At 57.7% G+C, this 26,739-nt stretch overlaps 2 protein-coding genes across 2 annotated transcripts in view; both read right to left on the bottom strand.

The window, feature by feature from the left end:
- Positions 1-24,786, bottom strand: part of LOC141736700 (scavenger receptor cysteine-rich type 1 protein M130-like) — a 114,530-nt gene extending 89,744 nt beyond the window's left edge. Inside the window, exons 1-8 of the mRNA XM_074571258.1 lie at positions 24,753-24,786; positions 24,551-24,663; positions 24,260-24,286; positions 24,007-24,048; positions 23,884-23,911; positions 23,312-23,381; positions 10,029-10,414; positions 9,064-9,372 (exon numbers count right to left, since the gene is read on the bottom strand). Coding sequence (XP_074427359.1) covers positions 9,064-9,372; positions 10,029-10,414; positions 23,312-23,381; positions 23,884-23,911; positions 24,007-24,048; positions 24,260-24,286; positions 24,551-24,663; positions 24,753-24,786 — 1,009 coding nt within the window. The remainder of the gene's footprint in view (positions 1-9,063; positions 9,373-10,028; positions 10,415-23,311; positions 23,382-23,883; positions 23,912-24,006; positions 24,049-24,259; positions 24,287-24,550; positions 24,664-24,752) is intronic.
- LOC141736647 (scavenger receptor cysteine-rich type 1 protein M130-like) lies at positions 6,866-8,714 on the bottom strand (the record flags this gene model as incomplete). Its single annotated transcript, XM_074571195.1, has 4 exons — positions 6,866-7,083; positions 7,441-7,755; positions 7,842-7,934; positions 8,396-8,714. Coding segments are annotated over 4 exons (945 nt in total), but the record flags the coding sequence as incomplete, so codon positions are not given.
- Positions 24,787-26,739: the final 1,953 nt, after the last annotated feature.

Here is a 26,739-nt window from a genome sequence, read left to right on the forward strand (position 1 = left end):
TCCAGTTCTGGGTTCAAGAAGGACAGGGAACTGCTGGAGAGGGGACAGCAAAGGGCTACCAAGATGCTGAGGGGACTGGAAGACCTCTCTTATGAAGAAAGGCTGAAGGATTTGGGTCTCTTCAGCCTGGAAAAAAGACGACTGAGGGGGGATCTTATCAACACTTATAAATAGTTAAAGGGTGGGTGTCAGGAGGATGGGGCCAGGCTCTTTTCAGTGGTGCCCGGGGACAGGACAAGGGGCAATGGGAACAAACTGGAACATGGAAAGTTCCATCTGAACATAAGGAAAAACTTCTTTACCTTGATGGTGACAGCGCTGGAACAGGCTGCCCAGAGAGGTGGTGGAGTCTCCTTCTCTGGAGATCTTCCAAACCCACCTGGACACGATCCTGTGCAACCTCCTGCAGGTGAACCTACTTTGTCAGGGAGGCTGGACTAGAGATGATCTCTAGCGGCCCCCTCCAACCCCTACCATTCTGTGATAGTGTGGTTCAGCTCCAGCAAAACGCTTTGCATGATCTCCCTCAATATTCTTTTACCACTGGTGACACCACTGGTGACTGGCTGCCAAGAAGATTTCACCCCATTAATCACAACTCTCTGGGCACGGCCATCCAGCCAGTTTTTAACCCAGCAAAGAGTACACTTGTCTATGCCATCATTCACCAGCTTCTCCAGGAGAATGCTGTGGGGGACGGTGTCAAAGGCCTTGCCAGCCAGCAAGCTGTTCCAAGTTCCAGCCAGCTCCAAAAGAAACCCACCGCTGGCCAAAACTGAGCCCGTCAATGAGGATGGCGGAACCTCTGTGAGAGTGTATTTAAGAAAGGACACAAGGGCTCAAGTGGGAGAGGAGTGAGGGAAAAACCAGTGTGAGAAACAGCCCTGAAAACACCAGGGTGAGTGAAGAAGGAGGGAGAGGAGGTGCTCCGGGTGCCGGAGCAGATGGTCTCCTGCAGCCTGTGGAGAATACCACAGTAGAGCAGGTATTTCCCTGCAGCCTGAGGAGAGGAGCACAGCGGAGGAGGTAATCCCTGCACTTGGTGGAGGACCCAACACTGGAGAGGTTGGATATTTCCTGAAAGAATTTCAGCTTGAGGAGAGCCCATGCTGTAGCAGGTTTATCTCGAAAGACTGTAGCCTGTAAGAGGGACCCCATGGGAAAAGTGGTAGAAGGAAGGAGCAGCAGAGAGGAATTGTTATGGACTGACCAGGACCCCCATTCCCCATCGCCCTGCACTGCTCAGGGGGAAGGAGGGAGAGGAGCTGGGAAGGAAGCAGCAAAGTTCAGCAAGGGAAAAAAGGTGTGGAAATAGTCTTTCCAGGTGATAAGGTCTTCCATCGGTCCTATGCTTCTTTGACCCTCAGCCTTTGCAGTTGCACATGCCTGCCCTGCCCACTTACCTTCACTCCTGTCCCCTTTGTAGGAGGCCCACACACATCTTGGCACGCCCAGCGTAACGTGGCCTCCACCAAAGCTGGAGCCCACCTGGCCTTGGAGGCAGGGAGGGGCCTGGTCCCCTCTGTCCGGGGCTGGGCACAGCTTTTCCCTGGGAACCTCCCTGAGGAGCACTCCTCGTCTGTGTCAGCCTGGGGCCCGGCAGGGGTGGCCCAGGGACAAGGGCTGCTGGGGCAGGGCTGAAGGAGCTCAGCTGGGAGAGCGTTAGACTGAAGATCTAAAGGTGCCTGGTTCAGCCCTGGGCTTCAGCAGTGATTTTTCTCCCTCTGCTTTTTGCAGAGCCCGTCTGCCGCCTTCCAGCCTGCCCCAGCCCTGCTTGCTCCTTCACCTCTTGCCAGAGCACTGTCCCTGCCCTGGACCTGCACATCTGCGGCTTCGAAGGAGCCTTCCTCCAGCCCCACAAGTCCCCAGCCTGCCCCTGGGCAGGACTCTCCACTCAGGGCTGCTTTGGGGTGGTCTCCAGCTGTGCCTCCTTCCCTGCTCCACAGGATCGGGATGTGTCCTCTGCGGGGTCTCTGCACGACCCAATTCCTCTCCTCTTTGTCATGCTCAAGGGTGCAGAGTCTGTTCCCCTCCTCAGGCGCCTCCTGCACCTCGTCTTCAGTTCCCAGAGCAGAGGCCACTGGACCCATAGTCCCAGGGAGAGGCACTCCCTGGAGCTGCGGCCTGAATGGCAGCATCCTTCCCCCGGGGGGGTGTTGCAGTGAGACCTCTGATGTGCCCGGGACAGCTGACAAAGCCACGCTGAGGATCACCCACCGGAGTGCATGGCCATTGGTATTGTTTAGTCACACGCTGTCCTGAGCAGAATTTCTTGGCCCCTTTGCCCCCCTGCTCCAATGACTGGTAACACACCAATATGCTCCTCTCTGGGCATCAGCCCCATGGAGATGGACACCTGCCCTTCACCCCACCTCCAGGGATGCTGTGGGGCAGAGGGGTGCAGGAGGAGGCCCGCTACATGGATGAGGGCGTGTGAGCTTTCTACCTCCGTGTTGCCTCATCGCACACCCTGGGGTGCCATCAGAGCCTGGGGCACCTCACCCCAGGGAGGGCATGTCCCTCACCCTGTTGTACTTCTCTTCCTGTGCCGCTGCGCACAGATGTGGCACACAGGGGGGTTGCCCTTGCCCTGGGGGGCAGAGGAGGCTCAGGAGTGTTCTCCTCTCCGTTGGCCCTGGAGGGGGCCAGAGCGTGGGAGCAGCACCTGCAGCCAGAGCCTCCTTCTGCCCCATCGCTCTTCAGAGACGCTGGAGGGGCAGTGCTCTGCAGTGCAGCCCTGTGCCAGGATCAGGCCCCAGGGGAGAGGCAGTGCGGACTTCCCCCATCTCAGGAGGGCTCAAGTGCTGTTTGCTGCAGAGGGTCCCTGGGCACCCAGGGGACAACGGGGCTGTGCTTGTCACAGACCCCTCATGGGAGGAGAGTGTCTCCTGCTGGGAAGGCTCCAGAGGGTGTAGCTCAGTGGCAGAGCGCCCACTTTGCATGTGGGAGATCCTGGCTTCCATACCCAGCATCTCCAAGGGGCTTCTTCCCTGAATGCCCAGCCTCAGGGAAAGGCTGGAGCTGGAGCCTCTGGTCCTCTGCAGGCACTGTGGGCCTGCCCTGCCCAGCCAGGGTCTGGCTGTGGGGTGAGGAGGGCTGTGTGCGCTGCCTCTTTGGAGCCCCCTCTCAGGAGAGAGGCGGGCAGCTGTGCTGGACCTGAGCTCAGCTCACTGCCCTGCACCACACACCCACCCGAGACATGCCCCTTCCCCACTGCCATGTCTTTGGGCTCTGGTTTCCTCCAGCCACCCTCAGGGAGACACTAAAGCACCTGGGCAGGCAAGCACAGCTCTGGCTCAAAGGCTTTTAATAAGAACCAATATGGGGGCTCCTGTGTAAAAACAGGGGAATCAAAATCGAGGAAACCCCTGGCAGTTTCTGCTGCCCATGGGAAAAGGGAGAGGGTTCCCTGGTGCTCACGGCTCTCCCAGCTGCACAGACCTCTCCTCCCTCCTGGCTGCCCCCAGCTGCACTGCAGGGACGGGCTCTCCTGGCCCGGGGCTCAGGGACCGTTGTGCACTGAGCTCCGGTGTCACAGCCTCTGTGTCCTCAGGGGGATGTGCCACAGACACCTCTTCAGCATCGTCATAGCCCGTGCTCTTTGGGGACAGGGACCAGCCATCCCCCTCAGCTCCAGGGGCACCAGCACCTCTCTGGGAGAGCAGGTTTGGCCCTGCAAGCAGCAAGGCAGGCCATTGCATGTTCACCCCATGGGGTGCCTCTCCTGGGCTGTACATCACCTTCCTCCCTTCTCCTCACCAGTCCTGAGATGTTCAGCTCCCTCTCCCACCCATGGTACCCCAAGGAAAAACTCCTGGGGCAGGTTCCCCCACCCCAGCACGTTGGGCTCTCGTTGTGACAGCGAATCATCCAACGCCAGGGATGCCACCCCAGGAACCAGCAGCACTTTCTTTCCCTCTCACCTCCAGGGGTATCCGTGGGTCCAGATCCTTCCTCTGCCACCCTGGGCTTTTCCCAGTCTTCCTGCCCAGGGGAAGGATCCTCCCCAGGGTCAGAAACCTCCCTGGCATCATCATAGCCATCAGCTGGGTCACCTCCAGGCAGGACAGGGACGTCTGAAAGGAGAGGAGAGCTGGTGTCAGTGAGAAGATGCGTTCTGCAGAGCAGAGGATGGGAGGATGCGCAGGGACGTGGGGCTCCGTCATCGGTGTTTGCAGCCCCACAGGAGATCCCGCCCGTCCTCCCAGCTCCAAGGGTGACGCTCAGTGACACTGCTGTCCATCACATGTCTGCAGGGAGGAGAGATCCACCCCTTCCTGCGCCCATTACCTGGTGCTGGCCATGGACCATCCTCCTCCTCGCTGTCCCCGGGGTAGGGCTGCAGCTTGCTCAGGGACCCCTCTGAATAGGAGCCTGGAGAGAGGCCCAGCGGGTGTGAGGGGAGTGCGCTCTGCTGACCCAGCTTGCGCTCAGTGCTGCTGGGGACGTGGGACCCACAGAGCCACGGCTGCACGGGGACGAGGGCTCAGGACTCACCCTGCTGCCCTGGGACAAAGCCCATCTCCAAGGGCCTGCCAGAGCTGCCCTGGGACAGCCCCTTCCCTCACCCCTCAGGTGTCCCCCAGGGTGCAGGGACAGGCAGAGAGGGGCTCTCCCCAAATGGGACGCGCAGAGCAGGTGGGGAGAAAGCTTCTCTCCTGGGCCCAGGACATGGGTGCTCCCCACACAGATCCAACAGCCCCACAACCGCACGAACCATGGGTTAGGGGGCTGCAGGGGTCAACCCTGCGTGGCAGCCAGGGGAAAGAGCACTGTAGATGTGTCCTCAATGAGGGACGCACACCAACCTGAGCCGCTGAACCTTGCCTGCTTCTGCCATGCTGGGCTGGAACCGATCTCCTCGTACACGGCCTCAGGGAAGGGCTCCTGAGCTCTCTCAGAGCCTGTGGACAGAGGCAGGGCTGGCCCAGGGATGGTCAGAGAGGGGATGGGATCCCGCAGAGAGCACACACTCTTGTCCCCCCAGCTCTGCCTCTCCCACTCACTGACACCCCACGGCACCCCTGGCCTTGCCAGCAGGCATCTTCCCCTGGGAAGGGACCCACCTCTGCACCCAGCCCTGGCGCTTCGCACTTGCCCGGCCAGGAGGGCCAGGAGCAGGCAGACAAGGGCTCCCAGGATGATGCACATGATGACGGGCAAGGAGACTCTCCCGCTGCCGGTCAGATGGCCCCGGGTGGGATCTGCATGGCAGGAACACAGAAAGGGCAGCACCAGGCCTGGGAGAGGTGAGGGGCTGGCACACCCCAGTCCTGACCCCCATTACGTACCGGGTTTCAGGGGATGAGGGATGGGGAAGCTCCCACTTGACTGGGTGAATGACAGCCCTCCCCAGCCTCCCACCCCACCGCTACCCCGGTGCCTCCTCCTGGGAGTTTCACAGCCCAGCAAGGAGCCCCTTCCCTCCGGCTGTGGGTCACAGCCTGGCCCCAAGAAGACCCAGCGCTGGTGGGGAGGACGGGTTACCTGCTGGAGGGGTTGGTGCTGCCGTCCTGGGTGCATCTGCAGAGGAGGAGAAGGAGAGCTGGGCTGAGCAGGTGGGCGTGCAGGTACCAGGGAGCCTCCTCTCTGACACACCGTGTGTGTGTGTGTGCGCACATGTGCATGTGCAGACATCCCTGCCACATCCCACCCAAATCGCCCCTCCTGCATGACTGGTGAGCATGGCCAGGAAGGAGCGCAGGGCCCAGAGCAGGGACAGAGCCGGCAGCCCGGAAGGTGCCCCTGGGGGCTGCAGGGCCCTGCGGGCAGAAGCTGGAGGACATCCAGCCCCACAGAAGCTGCTGCCCACTCGGCAAAAGGCTCTCCTGCTCTGCAGGGATGGCCTTGCGCTCAGGAGCTCTGGAGCCATGATGGCAGCCAATGGGGAAAAGGGCTCCCTGTGAGGTGTCGCAGCCCTGCCGCTCACCTGAGCAGATCACGGCTGCGTCCTCCTTATGGCGGCAGGCACCGCTGTCCCCAGGCCGGGCCCAGCAGTCCTGCAGAGATGGCTCTGTCCCCCGGCACTCCACCTGCTCCAGCCAGATGGGGCCGCTCCCCTCCCCAAATGCAGCCTTGGCCAGGGCAGACACCGCAGGGCCACAGCCCAGCTGCCTGCATGCCACCTCGGCATCCCGCATGTCCCAGGAGTCGTCACACACCGTCCCCCAGGAGCCGCGGTGCCACACCTCCACTCGGCCAGAGCACCCCTTCTCCCCTCCCACGGCACGAATCTTCTCCCTGTCCGGAGAAGGCAGAGAGCTCCCAGGGCCGCGGGACAGCAGGCAGAGCCCTGCCAGGCGAGAGGGGCATGCAGAGGAGCAGCTGCCTGTGCAGCTCGGGGTGCTGGGGCACGCAGCCATTGGGGCCGGGGGCGTTTCTGGCTGACTCCCTGCAGAGGGAAACGCTGTGGCGAAGGGGCTGCTGCAGGGGGGCGTGCAGCAGAGAGCGGTGCTCAGCTCAGCTCGTGCCACCCACCCATGGCAGCAGCTGAACCCCGGTCCTTCGGGGGACACACACTCGGCAATGTGGGGGACCCTGACTGCTCAGCCCCAAAGGGACCCTGGGTCACAGAGCAGCAGGAGGGTGTCCATGGAAGGGACACTCCTCAGAGCCCTGGCTGTTCCCTTCTGGGACCTTGCCTCGAGAAACCTCTGCCTCAACCAGGCGAAGCTGGGAGCCCGGCTGGCAACCGCTGGTGAATGTGTGGGGCTCCAGGAGAGGAAGTCCCATTTTTGGTACCAGCAGCAGCAGCGTCTGGCTTGGAAACGAAAGGCCCCTGCAGACCCAGGAATTTGACCATGCCCAGCCAGGAGCAGGAACGCAGGGGATGCTGGTGCCCGGCTAGCTCAGAATTACCTCAGAATTACTCCACACGGTCCAGCCAGGCCGTGCCAGACAGCCTGCCGTAGGGCCGTTGTGTTTCCAGGGACCCTCTGTCCCCGCAGCCCAGCTCCTTGCATGCCAGCGACACAGTTTCAGGAGTCATGGAGTTGGAGCAAACGCTGCCCCACGTCCCATTGTAGAAAACCTGCAGGCGCCCGGAGCAGTTGGTGCCGTTCTCCAGCCTCAGGGCCATGAACTCTGGGAGGAAAGGCAGCGAGGGGGAACAGGCTGGGCTGGGGCTGGGGGAGCAGGGACACCCCTGCACCCGCCAGGCCCTCAGACAGGCAAAGGCACGTCCAGCAAGTCCCCCTTGCACCCACGGACAGAGAAATGTCCCTGATGGACAGACACCCCTGCCCTCCCTGCGGACCGTCAGGGACAGCAGAGCTCCCCAGGGACCCCCGGTGGGACTGAGGGCACCTGTGCGTGGGTGTCCCCACAATGGCCTTTGTCAGGGGCTCAGAGCTGGCCAGGAACAGCCTCGGCCGTGTCCGGCTCTCCCCTCGTCCCGGCCTGCCTGGGCACTGGGCTCCCACCACAGCTCCCGGCACACACCTGAGCAGATGACTCCTGCGTCCTCTTTGTGCCCGCAGCCGTGCTGCCCCCAGGACCCTGCCGGGCAGTCCCAGAGAGCAGCTTCGGCCCCGGAGCAGTTCACGCTCTCCAGCCAGATCTGAGCAGAGCCTTCCCCGAAGCGAGCGGAGCCAACCGCCTCCAGTGCCCCTCCGCAGCCCAGCTGGCGGCAAACGACGGCAGCATCAGACAGGTCCCAGCCGTCATCGCAGACACTCCCCCAGCTGCCCTGGTAGTAGATCTCCACTCTCCCAGCGCAGCGCCCAGGCCCGTTCACCAGCCGCACCTGACGGCTCCCTGTAGCAGCAGGAAACCCCGGCTGCCGTCAAGGGCCGGCTGCCCACCCAGCCCAGAGCCTGGGGGGGCCGTGCAGCGCCACTCACCCCAGCAAACGACCCCCATGTCCTCGGCAATCCCTGCTTCCAGCGCACTCTCAGGCAGGGGGGTGTTGCAGAGGGTCAGGTTGGCCTCGTGCCCTGCACACCGCACCCCGCGCAGCCCCACGGGACCCGTCCCTCTCTGAGCCTTCGGGGGGTTGTAGGCTGCCTCTGCCTCTCCGCACTGCAGCTGTCGGCACACCACGCTGGCCTCCTGCACGTCCCACTGCTCATCCAGGACTCTGCCCCACGTCCCGTGCTGGAAGATCTCCACTCACCCGTCACACGGGCTTCCTCCACCCACCAGCCGCAGGGATGCGAAGCGAGCTGGGCCTGGGGAGAGCAGCCGTGCCCCAGCCCTTGGTGGCATCGGGGAGCCCGGCAGCCTGCAGCATGTCTCCAGGCTCTGGCACCCTTGCAGGAGGGCCTTGGAGCTCGCCTGCCTGCCGCCAGCCCTCTGTGGGGACCTTCTGAGCCAGAGCCTTGCACTGCCACAGGGTCCCCTGCTTTGGGAGCATTTAAGAGGAAAACAGAGTAACCGAGTGTTTTCCTGCACTCACCTGAGCATATGACAGCAGCGTCGTTCTCATGGGAGCACGGCGAGGCCCCCAGGGCAGTCACTGGGCACTCTCCCAGGTGGGCTTCAGTCCCGTCACAGTGGAAGGAGTCTCTCCAGACAGGGCCGTTTCCTCTCCCAGAATGCCCTCCTTTAGGAATGGACTCAGCAAACCCGCAGTTGAGGTGATGGCAGAGAACGTGGGCGTCCAAGAGGTCCCAGCGGGAGGCACAGAGGGTGCCCCAGGCCCCCTGCACATGGACCTCCACCCTCCCCTCACACGCCGTGCTGCTGTTCACCAGCCTGAACCCTGTGAACTCGGGACAGAGAAGGATGAGACAGGGCAGACTTGTGCTTTTGCTGCCTTGGGTGGTAGAGTAGAGGCCAAATGGACACCCTGCCTTTCTCCTCCTTCTGCACCATTTTAGGGCTGCAGACAAACATTCAAGGTCAGGTTTAATGGGGCTCTGAGCAACCTGATCTAGTTGAAGAGGTCCCTGCTGGTTGCAGGCAAGTTGGACTAGATGACATTGAAAGGTCCCTTCCAACCCAAACCATTCTATGGTTCTGTGATCACCCCTTCTGTCCTCACACCCAGCACAGCACAGTCCCGTCCCTGCTCCCCCATCATCGGCACACCCCCGGTGGTAACACCCTGCCCTGAGTCCTTACGTGTGCAGGTGACACCGGCAGCATTCGCGTGGGTGCAGGGCTGGTCCCTGGGGGACCCCGTGGGGCAGGAGCTGAGAAGGGATTCATTCCCCACACACTGCAGCTCTCTGTCCCACATGGGACCAGCCCCTTCTCCAAAGTGAGCTGCCCCGGGGACAGACAGGGCTGTGCCACACTGCAACTCTCTGCAGACCACGTCGGCAGCTTTGGGACCAAAGTCGGAGTCACAGACACTTTTCCACTTGTTCCTATCACGGATCTCCACTCGTCCTGAGCAGGGGTTGTCCCCTCCAACCAGCCGGACAAATCCTGGAGTAACCAAAGAACCCTGTGAGTTCCCACAGCCCTCTGGCAGTTACATACCCATGTCCCACCTGGCCTGCAAGGTGGCCACAGGCAAAGAGACCCACGGTCCTCCGAGCAGCTCCCAATGGGTGCTGATGGCACAGATATACCAGGGACACCCTGCTCCTCTGCCCAAGGACAGGGCTTTTTCCCCTTAAGCGGCCCCTTTGCTTTGGTTGAGGGACTTGTGTCTGCCAGAAGGCACAACCCAAAAGCCACTGGCCACTCTGCACCCTTCTCTGGGGCTGTGGGTGGCCGCGTGAGCAGCTCTCGGTGCCTCTGGCACAGAGGAACCTGGCCCTCAGCAATGCCAGACAGGTGCTGGCTGAATTGGAGAAGAAAGATGAGAACCAACAAAAAATGCGGACATTGAGGGGGATTCATCTCCCAGCCCCAGGCACCAACTGAGGGTGGGATGAACCATCTTGGGGCCCAGTGGTGGGTGAACCCCACTGGTCTTTCGTGAGGGACCAGGGACACCAGCAATGACAGTCCCAGCTTGGCAGTGTGACCAGCAACACAGGACCCTGCCCTGGCAGCCGTTCATTGCTCCCTGAGGGCACAGCCAGGTCCCTTCTCCTGTCCCAGTCCCAAAGGTGGGGAAGAGATTGGCTCCTTACCTGAGCATGTCACTCCAGCATCCTCATCATGACCACAGTAGCTTTGACCCCATCCACGGTGTCTACAGTCAGACAGGGCCAACTCTGTGCCATGACAATTAACACCACACATCCAAATGGGGCCGGATCCTGCCCCAAAGTGTGCTTCAGCATGAGCTTTGACAGCGGACCCACAGCCCAGCTGCTTACAAACCACTGCAGCATCTTTCGTGTCCCAGGAGTCATCACACATGGTCCCCCACTGGCCCTGGTGTCTTACCTCCACTCTCCCAGCACAGGGTCCGCTGCCATTCTCCAGCCTCACCTCTGCAGCCCCTTCAACCACCGAGATGGGACTGGTCAGGAGAGCACCGAGTCCCAGAGTGCAGGTCTGGGGTCCCCCCTGCCTGTCACAGGCACCAGGATGGGAGCCCTCTCCCCTCCAGGCTCTCCCTGGGGATATGTGTGGGCGTCCCCCCACTCCCCATGGGCTGTGCAGGCTGGGGGTGCTAACTCCAGACCCGCTGGGACATTTTCTGTCCCACAGCCCTCAGCACCTCCTCCCACCTCAAAGGGCCCCTGCCCATGCCCACCCAAAACCTGTATCCCCAGGCCGTGCGCAGGGCACCTGCTCCTCCCCAGCCCGGCACCCCTTAACAGCATCATGGAGACACCCGCTCCCACCCAGATGGACACAGGCAAAGGCACAGGGTCCATAGACCTGAGCTCCTCCTGACCCTCATCTCAGCGGCACTTGGAAAGAAACCCTCTTCCCAAAGGGCTCTTGATGACCCCACTGGTACCCGATGGCCCTGGGCTGTGGGAAAAGGGAGCCGGCACTTACCTCTGCAGAGCTGCACCCAGAGGAGCAGCCACAGCACCCGAGGGGACAGGAGTCCCTCCATTCCCATCCTGAGCCTCCTGCCCTGCTGGCACAGCCCTGCTCTTCCCCACTCCCTGTCACAACCCCTGGGGACTCAGGGGGACGTTGATGATGGGAGGGTGATATATCTCTGCAGATGCCGACCCAGCTGCGGAAGGAGCCAATCGAAGCAGCAGCACCTTTTTAGACGTTTTCAGGAGCTATCTCCCCTCCGACACAGCCCAGCCCGCCAATGAACTTCTCCAGCGCTGTTCATGACCATATATGAGGGACATATATGTCCCGCTGCCGGTGTCATGGTCGCTGTGGTGGCGGATCATCATGGGACAAGCTGGGTGTGCAGCAGAATTTGGTTAGTCACCCCTTGCACCCTGCTGTGGGCCTGGAAGCACTGAGCATCTCCTGCGCTGGGCTCATCCAAGAAGCCATGAGGCAAGTGTCCAGCTGCCCCCAGGCTGCGGTGACCATGGAGCGGGGACTGCACCAGGGTCTGCGTCAGGATGGGGAGGAAACAGCCCCTGCCCCTGCTACCGACCTCACTGTGCTGGGAGCAGCAGCTGGGAGAGGTCTTCATCCAGGGCAAGAGCTCCATCCCAGGAGTGTTGGCTTGTCCGTCCCTCCCTGCAGGGCCCCACAGTGAGTCCCTCGCAGGAGCCGGAGCTGGATCATGTCCCTGCCCTGGCAGCAGACGGGAAGCCCAGAGGCTCAGACGTGTCCCTGACTCTCAGTGTGTCACCCAGGGGCCGTTATTCCCCACGGGCGGAGCGGGAGCTGGAGCCTGCAGGTGCACAAACCACAGCCCACGTGGCCTTGCCGCGCTCCCCCCGCTGCCCCCGCAGCGCCCGGGCAGGAAGTCTGTGGTTTCCTCCTGGCACCGTGCCCAGGCACATCCCTGGGGTGCCCCCGAGCCACCCCCACCCCGACTGCTCCAGCCAGGGCCGCAGGGGCTGCTCCTTCGGCCTCACAGACACGGGGACGGGCAGCTCCCAGCCCCCGTCATGCCCCTGTCATGCACACGGCCGCTCTGCACCGAGCCCGACGGGCACGGCGTGACATCGGTGACGTGACCTCACGTCCTTCCTACTGCCAAAGCTGTGTGTTCGTGGGTTATACTGACGGTGACTTCACACTCTCCTACTTCTACTGCCGTGTGCTCATGAGTGGTACTGACAGTGACCTCACGTCCCTCCTGCTGCCACCACCATGTGCTCAGGGGTTACAGTGACCATGACCTCACACCCTCCTGCTGCTGCTGCTGCTGCGTGCTCAGGAGTCCCGCTGTCACACGTGTGTGTGTGTGTTGTGTACAGGCTTCTGATGACAATGGTTCTTCCAAAAACCCATATTGGGGTGGGGTCCAAGTATTATTTTCATGGCATCAGAAGCGGCCACACAAGCCATATGCCTGCTCCTTGCCCAAAAGCTACACAGGCAGCGGTGAAATAACAAGAGCGACATTCACAAGCCACGTTCCTGCTCGTGGCCTATCAGGTATTCAGACAACAATGACCTCACAAACACCTACATAAACTACTGCTTGGCTCCCAGCCTGTCATCTACTCGGGCACCCGTGTGGAATAAATACTAAATTGGCTAAAAAATACAAAAGTACAGCATTGTTCACACATTAAGGAAAAGTATAAAATCAAGAGGCTTCTGAGGTAGAAAATAGCCGCAGCTGGCATGAAGGACACAACATCTGTGGTTCCCTGATAAGCTACATGAGGTACGGGACGGGATGCAATTATTCCGTGGCTTTACCTTATGATGTATAGCGGATACAGGAATGGGATGATACCATGAAACAGATAAGCTGCCAATTAGCTGCCCGCTAGATGCTCAGAGCCAACATTTTGTCAAATTTTGATGAAATGCTGTCCTTTGTGCGAACTTTGTTCATTATAATGTCATTATAATACCAAAACACACCTCCATCCCGAAGGCTACCCGCCTCCAAGGTGCGACCACTCCTTCTTGAGTCTGCACCCTGAATTTCTCGTAAACTCTACCTTTAATTGTGAAGCGAGAGAAATTTACACCAATCATGATAAAAGTATGTATGACTAAAGTCACTCAAACTCCACCTTGAAGATAACAAATAGTATAAAAATAGCCCAAGAGAGGGGGGATACCCAGGGAAGACACCATCGCAAAGAATTACATCACTGACTTCTGGGATCAGTCGACGGGCTGAGCCTCTCTTCCCCCCCATAGGGACGCCTTTGGGTAAGACTTAGATTATACCGAGTGCTTCCTCGGGAAACTTAGAAATTTCTCTAGAGACTCTCTTTTCCTACATTTAAAGCATTTATAACTTTGTCGCGCGTTTTGTATATGTAACAAGACTTTCATTTGCACGTGCTTTGCAGACAGTGTATTTATCACCGGCAATCCTAAGAACCTATATATCTGTTGTTTAAATAAACTGCACTTTTTTAAGTAGCTAGTCGTTTTGGTTTCTCACTGAACGCGACCAAAGACTCGAGAGTGGCCGTGCTAGTTCATGAGCACGACTAGACTGAAGGTGCAGTCCACTATTAGTGTATCCAAATCGTAATAGTTTAATACATATTAAACGCGATTGGACTGATAGTGCTGAATTGGGCATCACTCAGAATTTAAACCTAGCCGCACCTAGCCTCCCACCTCAGTGAGGAGTGTTAGAACGCAAGGGGGTTTATCTTCTGCCAAAACCGCTTTGCCCCTTTTCACGCAACAACCCGTGACACCACAACACCCTACACCACCCATGTTCCTGCTCCTGCCCTACCAGGTACGCGGCCAGCAGTGACTTCACCAGCTCCTACACAACCCATGGGCCTCTTCCTGGCCTGTCAGCTCAGCGGTCACAGGTGACCTTGCAAACACCTACACAAGATGGGGGCTTAGTCCTGGCCTACCAGCTTCTCAGGCACCTGGGACCTCAAAACACCCAGCACAAGACATGTTTCTCCTGGGCTCCTCAGGCACCAGTGACATCGCAGAGACATCCACAAGCCAGGTGACAGCTCCTGGCCTCTCGTCTGCGCAGGCACCAGTGACCTCACAGGCACCTACAAGAGCTGTGCACCTGGGCCTGCCTTATCAGCTGCTCAGCCAAGAGTGACATCAGAAGGACAAGCCCGAGCCACGTGTCTCCTATCAGCTACACCAGCACCAGGGACCTCACCAGCCCCTACAGGAGCCCTGGCCTTGCTCCTGCTCTATCAGCTACTCAGGCACCAGAGACCTGACCCCCACATCTCCCCCTGCTTGCTGTCTGCTCACCTCTGAGATACGACTCCTCACAAGCTCCTACACAGACCAGAAGCCTCCTCTTGGCCTGTTGGCTACTCAGGCAGCAGCTCCTCACAAGCACATACCAACCTATTTGCTGCGTGCTCGTCTTTTGGGGGGACCCAAGCCAGTACTGACCCCCCTCTCCGTCACTTGCTCACCCCTCCTAGAAGGGGGCCGTAGCCCCTGGGCATGTTCCAGCGTGTCCGTGCCCCACCACCTTTCGGGCACCCCTCCGCCCTCTTGAATTCCCCCAGCCCACCCTGTCAGGGCTTGTTCTGCAGCCTGGTAAAGTGGGGGACCCCCACCCGGCCTTTTCCTTCTGCTTCTGTTCACATTTAAACTCTAATTCTTCACTACACTAAATCTTATTGAAGAAGGATTTATCCAATTAAAAATGACAATTCAAATTTAGAAACATTCGAAATTTTCAATTCAAAATTATTAATTTCTATACCTTTATTAATGTTGACCTAGATCAAAATGTATATACATATATAGATATATATATAAAGTAGTGTATCTATTTATAAATGAATAAATAAATTCATTAATAGAATTACACACTTCCTTTCATAGATATATTCCTCTAGGTGTATATATTGCCTACCAATCTTATAGTTTTATATCCAAGCACTTCTGGGCCAAAGGAGGCAGGCAGCCAATCCCAGGGGCTGTGTTCCTCTAAAGAAGTTGTCATGGTCAGTGGCCCAGCTGAAGTGCCTCTGTACCAACGCACGCAGCCTGGGGAACAAAGAGGAGGAGCTGAGCACCCTTGTGCAGCTGGAATCCTCACGGCTGGGGTTTGCTACAGGCCACCCGAGCAAGAGGAGCCTTTTGACGAAGCGTTCTTACTTCACCTCCAGGAAGCACCACACTCAGAGGCTGAGATCTACTGGGGGACTCCAGTCACCCTGGCAGCAGCTGGAAGAGCATCCCATGAAGCTGTGAGCGGTGCAGGAGACTCATGGAGTGTGTTGACGAAGGGATTGAGAGCAGCCCTGCAGAGAAGGGCGTGAGGATGCTGGGGCTGGAGTAACTGAACATGAGCTGGCAATGTGCGCTGGCAGCCCCAAACCATTTTGTGGTTCTATGATTCGATGTCTCTATGACCTACACATAAGGAAGCACATGCCAGTGGTGGTTACCCAGCGGATGTTACTCCAAACCTGAAGTGATCTCAATAAGCTGAGTTTCCCACAACAGGACACTCCTAGGAGTAGCTGCTGGCACTTGTGCTCCCTCAAATTCATCTCATCACACACATGAAATGTGTATTCCTAAGTCTGTGATGCAAGAACAAACTTCTGATGCAGTCATTTTGTGTCCCTCCATGGAGGGACAGACCAGCTCTCTGAGCTGAGGTGAGTGGCTGTTGCTGTACTGTGAGGGGCTGGTTGGTGACGATTACCCTGGGGCAGGTTCCCCGGCGTGTCCAGGGACCGTGGCACAGAGCAGGTCCTGCTCTACTGGTCCTTCCTGTCTCTCCAGAAGGCCTGGCTGTGTGAGAACACTACTGTGTGCACCCAGCCTTCGCACTCACACAGCTGAGCTCTGCACTGGTGTTTTCCTCTCCCGAGCACTTCCCAGCTCAGCCCAGGTAAAGCCAAAGCTGCGTGTGTAAGCAAAGCAAAATAAAGCATTCATTCACAGCTTGATTTTCTGCTGCTGCCTTTATTTTGTTTCAAGTACGGAGGGAGTCTGCTTTTCATGTACATCATTGGGATGCTCAAAAAGTGAGCTTAGGAATAATATTATCAAAAGCCTAAAATAAGAGGAAGAGAGAAAAAAGAGAAACAGTAAAAGAGAGAACGAGAGAAGAGAAAGCAAGGAATATAGAAAGAAAGAAAGAAAGAAAGAAAGAAAGAAAGAAAGAAAGAAAGAAAGAAAGAAAGAAAGAAAGAAAGAAAGAAAGAAAGAAAGAAAGAAAGAAAGAAAGAAAGAAAGAAAGAAAGAAAGAAAGAAAGAAAGAAAAAGAAAATAGAGAAAGAAGGGAAAAAGAAAGAAAGAAAGAAGGAAAGAAAGAGAAAAAAGGAAAGAAGGAAAGAAAGAAATAAGAAAAGAAGTAAGGAAGGAAGAAAGAAGGAAACAAAGGAAGACTGTAAAAAGGTTATGAACAAAAGGTTGTCCTGCTGGTTTCTGTGAATATTGCAGTATATTGCAATAGTTTCCTCAGGGCATCCCTGAGTTCCTGGTTCCTCATGCTGTAGATGAGGGGGTTCACTGCTGGAGGCACCACCGAGTACAGAAATGACACCACTAAGTCTAGATCTGTGGAGGAGATGGAGGTGGGCTTCAGGTAGGCAAACGTGGCAGTGCTGAGAAACAGAGAGACCACGGCCAGGTGAGGGAGGCACGTGGAAAAGGCTTTGTGCCGGCCCTGTTGTGAGGGCATCCTCAGCACAGCCCTGAAGATCTGCACATAGGACACCACAATGAAAACAAAACATGCAAAAGTAAAAAAGATACTAAAAGAAAGAAGACAGATTTCTCTGAGGTAGTCTGATTGTGAGCAGGAGAGCTTGAGGATCTGGGGGATTTCACAGAAGAACTGGTCTAGGCCATTGCCTTGGCAGAGAGGTATTGAAAATGTATTGGCAGTGTGCAGCAGAGCACAGAGAAAGCCACTGCCCCAGGCAGCTGCTGCCATGTGGACGCAAGCTCTGCTTCCCAGGAGGGACCCATAGTGCAGGGGTTTGCAGATGGCAACGTAGCGGTCGTAGGCCATGACGGTGAGAAGATAAAACTCTGCTGACATCAAGAAGGCAAAGAAAAAGACCTGGGAAACACATCCTGAGAAGGAGATGGCCCTGGTGTCCCAGAGGGAGTTGGCCATGGCCTTGGGCAGAGTGGTGGAGATGCAGCCCAGGTCGAGGAGGGAGAGGTTGAGGAGGAAGAAGTACATGGGGGTGTGGAGGCGGTGGTCACAGGCTACGGCAGTGATGATGAGGCCATTGCCCAGGAGGGCAGCCAGGTAGATGCCCAGGAAGAGCCAGAAGTGCAAGAGCTGCAGCTCCCGCGTGTCTGCGAATGCCAGGAGGAGGAAGTGGGTGATGGAGCTGCCATTGGACATCGCATCCCTTTGTTCCCGAGGTACTGCCAAAGGAGGAAAGCACACTCACAAGTCAGGACAGCCCTGAGCAAATCCCTTCCCATCGCCTGCCCTTCCAAACCCAAGCCCCGGAAACACACTTTGCCTGTGTCCTTTTTTCCAGGAGTTTTCTTCATTGCCCTTGTTGGAGCTCTCATTGTTGCTGGCCAAGTGTGCTGTGAGGAGCAGAGCTCTGCTTCTGGGCTCCCAAGGAGTCATCCCTGCTCCACAGCAGCGGGGATGTGGGAAAGGGGTTACAGCTTCTGCCATTCACTAGTTACCTCATCTGTGATCCACTTGTAACGCAGAGGAGCTGCTCAGCATATTCCTGCGGGAAAACCTCAAGGAAACTCCTGGTTGTCCTCAAACTGCAGTGACATGAGCAGAGCCAGCTCACTCCTCAGCCTTGTTGGGTGGGAAAGACCACGCAGCTCTTGTCTCACTCCCCCCTGATCCCCTGCAGAGGGATAGGGAGAAGAGGGAGAAAAAGGAATAAAAATCTCATGGGTTGAGATAGAGACAGTTTGATAGACCAGTAACGGGAAAGAAACTAACAATCATTTTAAAAGAATATAGGAAACCAGGAGTGATGCAGTACAATTGCTTACCCCCCGATGCCCATCCCGAGCAGCGAACACGGATTCCTGCCGCCCAGCCAACCCCCATTTCTGTACTGAGCAGGACCAGCCCAAGGCATTTTATTGACCTCTCTGGTGGTTTTGATGCTGAGTTCATGAAGCTCAGACCCAGGGGAAGCTGATGAAACCTCTCCAGAAGTCAACGTCAGATGTAATTTTGAAAGTTTCTTGGAGCGTTAAGGGGTCCCACTGAGGGCCATTAGTGCCAAAGGCTCCTGGGGGCTCATTCGTTGTAAAACTGGAGGCAGTGAGGGCAGGTAGGCAAAGGCAATGGAGAGGTGTCTCTGACGCTGGCTAATGCTGAATGTGTGAGAGGAAGGCAAAGGGCCAAGCCCTGGCCTCCAGCCCCTGGGAAGGGAGATCCTGCCCCACAAGCACAGCTCAGGGCTCTTCCTGGGGCATTGTGATGGGAGGACGTGCAATGCCAAGGGCAGAAAGACAGAATGACGGCTCCCGGGTGGGGAAGAGGAGGCGCTAAGGCCCTAGTGCTGTAAGGATAAGGTGTCTTCTGGTAGCCTTGGTGGCACAGACAACAGCCACAGCCAAGAGGAGAAAGACATAAGCACTGTTGGGGCCTTTCAGCCTTGCCAACTCCCTTGATCGTCTCCACCACAGGCGGTGCTATGATGTCCCACATCTGCTCCTCTTCCCCTGCAGGCTGCAGACATCCCCCCTGCTTCCCCATCTTGCTCTCCCCTCAGCATCTCACTGCCTTTACTCATCTCTCTCCATCGTCCTTGGCTGTTCTTGAAACACAACGCCTTGGGCTGATCCCGACTCCCTCTGGGTGATCTGTTGCAGCACAGCACTGCCCTTGCAGTGGCATTTCTTTCTCCTGGTGTCCAGTCTCCACCTCCCAAGCTGCCCTTTGTTGCATTATTTCTTTCTCCTGCTGTTTCCCACCAAAGGAAAGATCCATCATCTCACAAACAACCCTTCAACCAGTTTCAGACCATTCTAATAGTGCCCAGAGCCTCCCTGCCAGTGGGCCACAGAAGCCCAGGTCCCTCAGCCTCTCCACCAAGCACACGTGCACTGGGCCCTAAAGGCCATCTTGGCAGACCTCCTCTGGACACTCTCCAGGTCCTCTCCACTTCTCCAAAATGGGGAGCCGCACACTGGGACACAGCTGTGTGCGTTGGGCCACAGCAGTGCTGAGTCAAAGGGGAAGGTGACTCAAGTTGCCTGGGGGGCACACGCTCCTCCTCCTGCAGCCCCGTAGGCAGCCGGCCTTGTTCATAGTGAGCGTGCACCACTGGCTCATGAGGCGTCCCTCAGGGTGCCCAGCCCCGTCTCCGCAGGGTCACTGCTCAGCACATCAGGTCCCAGCCTGTCCTGCTGCATTGGGGTTATTCTTCCCCGGGATGCAGGACTGGCCACTTCTCCTTGAAAAACTTGAAGACGTTTCTGTTGGCCAAATCCCAGCGTTTCTCCAGCTGCCCCTGGACTCAAGCTCCATTTGGTCAGCTGTTAATGTTTGTGTGCAGATGGTCACCCTGATGCTTGTTCCCCAGGGCTCGGTATTGGGGCCAGTTCACTTTAAGATCTTTATCAATGATCTGGATGAGGGGATCGAGTGCACCCTCAGTAAGTTTGCAGATGACACCAAGTTGGGTGGGAGTGTCGACCTGCTTAAGGGTAGAAAGGCATTGTAGAGGGATCTGGTGACTCTGGATCGATGGTCCAACGCCGGTGGTATGAGGTTCAACAGGTCCAAGTGCCGGGTCCTGCACTTGGGTCACACCAACCCCATGCAGTGTTACAACACCCTGGGGAGGAGTGGCTGGAGAGCTGCCCCGCAGGAAAGGACCTGGGGGTGTTGGTCAACTGCCGGCTGAATATGAGCCAGCAGTGTGCCCAGGTGGCCAAGGAGGCCAACAGCATCCTGGCCTGTATCAGGAACAGTGTGGTGAGCAGGAGTAGGGAAGTGATTGTCCCCCTGTTGGCACGGGTGAGGCCCCACCTGGAGTACTGTGTCCAGTTTTGGGCACAAAAAAGACACTGAGGTGCTGGAGCAGGACCAGAGAAGGGCAACGGAGCTGGTGAGGGATCTGGAGAATAAACATTGTATGGAGCAGTTGAGACAGCTGGGATTGTTTAGCCTGGAGAAAAGGAGGCTGAGGGGACACCTTCTCACTCTACAACTCCCAGAAAGGGGGTTGTAGAGAGGTAGGGATCGGTCTCTTCTCCCAAGTAAGAGGCGATAGGACCAAAGGAAACGGCCTCAAGTTGTGCCAGGGGAGGTTTAGGCAGGATATTAGGAAAACTTTTTACACTGAGGGGGTTATTAAGCATTGGAACAGGCTGCCCAGGAAGTTTTCGAGGCACCATCCCTGGAGGTATTTCAAAGACGGGCAGACATAGTGCTTAGAGCTATGGTTTAGTGATGGCTTTTGTCAGAGTTAGGTTGATGGTTGGACTAGGTGATCTGAAAGGTCCCTTCCAACCAAGCAATTTGATGTTCCTCTTTTCCTTTCATGCCCTTTTCCGCTCTTTTTCCACTCTCAAGTTCTTCTCTTGGATCATCCTCATCCCCTCCCATACAAAGAGCCAACTCTTTTTCACCGTTTCCTTGTTGGCCCTTCCCTTGGTGTTTCGGAGATGGTGACAGTGGCACTTTCTACCTTCCTCATGACGTCCATGACACTAGTAACCCCTTTTCTGACCTCTGCTGTCCTACAGCTACTCAATTGTCTTGTTAGAGGAACCACGACTCAGCATGAGCCATCTGCACATGCAATCTAAATGCTGACATGCTGGAGCTTCAGTGCACAGGGACCTTGACACACCTGGGGACGTGGCCAACAGAAACCTCCTCAAGCTTTTCAAGGAGAAGGGGCAAAGTGGGAGAGGACGAGGTGAGGAGTGAGTCTGAGGAGAGGGGCCTGGGCATTTTGAGGGATGCCATATGAGCCTCTGGTAAAGGCTCAGCACCATTAAGGCCAGCTGCATATGGGGTGGTGTTAGAAGGACTGTGGCCACACAGACAAGTGTAGTTATTGTCCCCCTTGACTCAGGACTGGTGTGGCCACATCTCCTCTCATAGTGTCCCAGCATGCCATGGATTTGAAGGGACGTTTAAAGGTCATGTAGTCCAATCCCTGTTTTTTAGGGACATCTGTGACTCGATCAGGATGCTCAAAGCCCCACCCTACCTGACCCTGAACACCGCCAACGATGGGGAATCCACAACTTCTCTGGGCAACCTTTTCCAGTGTCTCACCACCCTCATTGTAAAATTTCCTCCCTATGTTCAATCTAAATCTACCCTCTTTCAGTGTAAAACCATTGCCCCTTGTCCTGTCATTACTGGCCCTGGTAAAATCTCTCTCTCTCTCTTATAAGCCTCCCTCATAGGTTAAAAGGCCACAAGAAGGTCTCCTTGGTGCTTTTTTGTTTCCAGGCTCAACAACTTCAACTCTCTCAGCTTTTCTTCCTTGGAGAGGTCTTCCAGCTCTCCAATGATTTTTGGTGATCCTTCCCTTGACCCACTCTAACAGGTCCATGTCTTTCTTGTGCTGGGGCCCCTAGAACTGGACGCAGCATTCCAGATGAAATCGTATGAGATGGCAGTAGAGAGGGGGAATCCCCTCCCTCCACCTGCTGGCCAGGCTTCTGTAGATGCAGCCCAGGCTATGATTGGCTTTCTGGGCTGCTGTCCTGGTTCCGGCAGGGATAGGGTTAATTCTCTCCAGGACACAGACTGTTCTAACAGATGGAGCCCAGAGCCATGGATGAAATGAACTCAACGGACACGTTGGAGGGATGGCCCATAGACTAAGGGCACTATATCTGCATGAATATATACGTGTATATATACATGACAGGGGAAAGTGGTGGCAATTCATTGGAACCTGTAAGATGTGGGCATGGCATGGATGGTCTGGAATAAGGGGTGGATAATGTCCTGGTTGCGGCGGGGACAGGGTTACTTCTCCCCAGGACACAGGTATTCCATGCCATGTGAGCCATGCCCACCCTGAGCTGCCGGGGGAGGGGGCAGGACATCCCCGCTTGGAGCGGGCTGGGGCGTCCCGGGTCCGGTCGGGGAGCGGCGGGGAGCGGCGGTTCCGTAATCGTGTTTGTACATTCCTCTGTCCGTGTGATTGTTGTTGTTTTCTTGTTCCCTTTGCTGTTCTGTGAAACTGCCTTTGTCTCAACCCAAGAGTCTTGCCTTTTTTCTTCCGATTCTTCCCGTATTGGGAAGGCCCGAGCGAGCGGCACGTGGTTCTTTGTTGCCCTCTGAGGCTAAAACACACCATGGGAGCACTGGGACCATACTGGGAGCACTGGGAGTAACCAGAGAGTGATACTGGGAGCACTGGGAGGAGTGAGGGAGTCATACTGTGTAATAAATAAAATCATGTTTGTTAATCAAATCAGGCTTTCTTAAAGGCTGGTGAAAAATTACAATGTTTTGACTCTCCACATAATTAAATCACAGGCATCCGGTGTGCTGTCTGGTGCGCTTTGACACCTCAAGGCCTAAATCACAGGCATCTGGTGTGCTTTAACACTTCAAAGGGAAGAGCTAAGTTGTGCGATAAGCTGAAAAGAGTCTCCCCAAGGACACCGATAAAGATGAGGAGCCTTCAGCCTCACGACCACCAGGAGGCGGGACAAGACCGACCCCCTAGCAACACGTCGCTCAGACACAGAATATACCACGATTGACACATATACGGGAACCAGAAGAGTATATAATCAGCTACTCTCGGGAAGTGGGTGCGCGCCGTTGGCGGAGCAAAGACTCCCCGGCCGCCCAGCGCTGTTTTGCTTGCTGCCGCTTGCTTAATAAACTAATTTGATTAATTGGACTGGTTCCTGTCAATTATTGGGCCATAATCTATAACAACTGGGAGCACTGGGATCGCACTGGGAGCACTGGGGGGAGTCAGGGGGTCATACTGGGAGCACTGGGACAGCACTGGGAACACTGGGCGGAGTCAGCGAGTCATACTGGGAGCACTGGGACAGAACTGGGAGCACTTTGGGGAGTCAGGGAGTCATTCTGGGAGCACTGGGAGCGCACTGGGAGCACTGGGCGGAGCCAGGAGGTCATACTGGGAGCACTGGGAGCACCCTGGGAGCACTGGGGGGAGTGAGGGGGTCAACCTGGGAGCACTGGGGGGAGTCAACGACTCATACTGGGAGTGCTGGGAGCGCACTGGGAGTACTGGGGGGAGCCAGGAGGTCATACTGGGAGCACTGGGAGCACCCTGGGAGCACTGGGGGGAGTCAACGACTCATACTGGGAGTGCTGGGAGCGCACTGGGAGTACTGGGGGGAGGGAGGGAGTCATACTGGGAGAACTGGAACGCACTGGGAGCATTGGGACAGCACTGGGAGCACTGGGGAGCATCAGGGGGTCATACTGGGAGCACTGGGAGCACTGGGGGGAGTCAGGAGGTCATACTGGGAGGACTGAGTCAGCACTGGGAGCGCTGGAGGAGTCAGGGCGTCGAACTGGGAGGACTGGGAGCACCCTGGGAGCACTGGGGGGAGTCAGGGGGTCATACTGGGAGAACTGGGACTGCACTGGGAGCACTGGGGGGAGTCAGGGGGTCATACTGGGAGAAGTGGGACAGCACTGGGAGCACTGGGGGGAGTCAGGGTGTCATACTGGGAGCACTGGGACCGAACTGGTGGCACTGGGTGGAGTCAGGGAGTCATACTGGGAGCACTGGAACCACACTGGGAACACTGGGGGGATCCCCGGGGGTCATACTGGGAGCACTGGGAAAGCACTGGGAGTACTGGGGGGAGTCAGGGGGTCATACTGGGAGGACTGGGAGCACCCTGGGAGCACTGGGGGGAGTCAGGGTGTCATACTGGGAGCACTAGGAGTGTACTGGGAGCTCTGGAGGGAACCAGGAAGTCATACTGGGATCACTAGGACTGCACTGGGAGCACTGGGGGGAGTCAGGAAGTCTTACTGGGAGGACTGGGAGCACCCTGGGAGCACTGGGGGGAGTCAGGGTGTCATACTGGGAGCACTAGGAGTGTACTGGGAGCTCTGGAGGGAACCAGGAAGTCATACTGGGAGCACTGGGACTGCACTGGGAGCACTGGGGGGAGTAGTGGGGGTCATACTGGGAGCACTGGGAGCACCCTGGGAGCACTGGGGGGAGTAAGGGCGTCGACCTGGGAGCACTGGGGGGAGTGAGGGAGTCATACTGGGGGCACTTGGGGGAGTCAACGACTCATACTGGGAGTGCTGGGAGCGCACTGGGAGTACTGGGGGGAGTGAGTGAGTCATACTGGGAGAACTGGACCGCACTGGGAGCACTGGGACAGCACTGGGAGCACTGGGGAGAGTCAGGGGGTCATACTGGGAGCACTGGGGGGAGTCACGGGGTCATACTGGGAGGACTGGACCGCACTGGTAGCACTGGGGGGAGTCACGGGGTCATACTGGGAGCACTGGGGGGAGTCAGAGGGTCATACTGGGAGCACTAGGACTGTACTGGGAGCTCTGGGAGGAACCAAGGAGTCATACTGGGAGCACTGGGACTGCACTGGGAGCACTGGGGGGTCTCAGGGGGTCTTACTGGGAGCACTGGGGCAGCACTGGGAGCACTGGGGGGAGTCAGGGGGTCATAGTGGGAGCACCGGGACTGAACTGGGAACTCTGGAGGGAACCAGAGAGTCATACTGGGAGCCCTGGGACCGCACAGTGAGCACTGGGGGGAATAACAGGGGTCATACTGGGAGCACTGGAGGGAGTGTGGGAGTCATACCGGGAGCTCTGGGACCGCACTGGGAGCACTGGGGGGAACCAGGGAGTCATACTGGGAGCAGTGGTACTGCACTGGGATCGCTCTATGCTGGTCCATACTGGGATCACTGGCCCGTACTGGGATCACTGGTCCGCACCGGCCCGTACTCCATCTCCCATCATCCCCTGCGCCGGAAGTGGGCGCGGTTTCCGGCCGCGGTGGGCGTTGCCCTGTGACGCGCGGCAGCATGGCGGAGCTGGGGTCGCCGCGGGAGGTCGCGCAGGTCGGTTGGCCCGGGGACACCCTGGGGACACCCTGGGGGGGGGACGGGACACCGCTGAGACTCTCCCGGGACCCCCCCGGCCCCCACCCGCCCGTGGGCAGCCACCGCCATGTCCGCGTGATCCCGCACCCGCTTCCGGGTCCCGCCACGGTTCTGGGTCTCCCCCCCATCCGAGGGTGCCCCCCCACTTTCTGGCTGCGCCCCCCCGAATATCTGGGTGCCTCCCCGTATCTCTGTGTGCCCCCCCCAGTCTCTGGGTACCCCCTCCCCATCTCTGGCGTCCCCCTCCAGTTTCTGGGTGCCCCCCCATGGGTGACAGCCCCCCCAGTCTCTGGGTGACTCCTCCCATGGGGGCCCCCCCAGTCTCTGGGTGCCCTTCCCACCTCTGCTCCCCCCCTCCATGGGTGATGCTCCCTCCCCCCCCCCAGTCTCTGGGTGCCCCCATGAGTGACACTCCCCACACCTCTGGCTCCCCACCCCATGGGGACACACAGTGCCTAATCTGGGTCCCCCCCTCGTATCTGGGTGTCCCCCAAGGGTGACACCCCCCCATACTCTGGGCACCCCCTCTCCCCACCTCTGGGTGCCCTCCCCAACCCATGGGTGGTGTCCTCTGCAATGTCCGGGTGCCCCCCCTTGCCCAGGTGTCCTCTCTCATCTGGGTTTCACCACCACCACCACCCTCCCCCCGGGTGCCGCCACCCTTGGGTGCAGCCCCCCCACGCCCCCCCAGGAGGAGCTGCCACCCCACGCCCTCCCCCGTCTCTGTCCTTCCTGGTGCCCGAACCCGAGGACCTGGAGGACCTTGACACCCGCCACAAGGTGGGTGTGGGCACGGGGGATGCAGGCAGGAGAGGGTCCAGGCAGGAGGGCAGCGGGCAGGAGGGGGTGCAGGCAGATGGTGGGGGCAGGCAGGACCTCCCCCCGACCTCCAGCTGTGGCAGGAGAAGCTGCAGCAGGAGCTGGAGTTCCTGGAGGCGGGGGAGGAGCACGTCAAGGAGGAGCAGAAGAACCTGAAGAAGGAGCTCCCGTCCCTCCTGCTGCCACCCCTGTGTGCTCAGGGGTTACAGTGACCGTGACCTCGCACCCTCCTGCTGCTGCTGCTGCGTGCTCAGGAGTCCCGCTGTCACATGTGTGTGTGTGTGCTGTGTCCGGGCTTCTGCTGACAATGGTTCTTCCAAAAACACATACTGGGGTGGGGTCCAAGTATTATTTTGGTGGCATCATCTACTCAGGCACCCGTGACACCCCCCATGTTCCTGCTCCTGCCCTACCAGGTACGCGGGCAGCAGTGACTTCACCAGCTCCTACACAACCCATGGGCCTCTTCCTGACCTGTCAGCTGAGCGGTCACAGGTGACCTTGCAAACACCTACACAAGATGGGGGCTTAGTCCTGGCCTACCAGCTTCTCAGGCGCCTGGGACCTCAAAACACCCAACACAAGACATGTTTCTCCTGGGCTCCTCAGGCACCAGTGACATCGCAGAGACATCCACAAGCCAGGTGACAGCTCCTGGCCTCTCGTCTGCGCAGGCACCAGTGACCTCCAGGCACCTACACAATCCCTAGGCCTGTTCCTGGCCCACTGGCTACTCGGGCGTGAGCGACCTCATAAGCACAGACACAGGGCGTGGGCCTACTCCTGGCCTGTCAGGTGTCCAGACATGAAGGATCTCACCAAACCTACGCGAGCCGTGGGTCAGCTCATGGCCTGTCAGCTGAGCGGGACCTCACAAGTCCTTGATTTCCATTTTTATTAACTCATTCGTGTTACTCATCCCGTTTGTGTCCCAGAGCTCAAAATCCACCTTTTTGAGTGCAAATTGAAGGTAAGCATCCA

This window comes from Larus michahellis, assembly GCF_964199755.1.
Source record: "Larus michahellis chromosome W unlocalized genomic scaffold, bLarMic1.1 SUPER_W_unloc_1, whole genome shotgun sequence".
NCBI lineage: Eukaryota > Metazoa > Chordata > Aves > Charadriiformes > Laridae > Larus > Larus michahellis.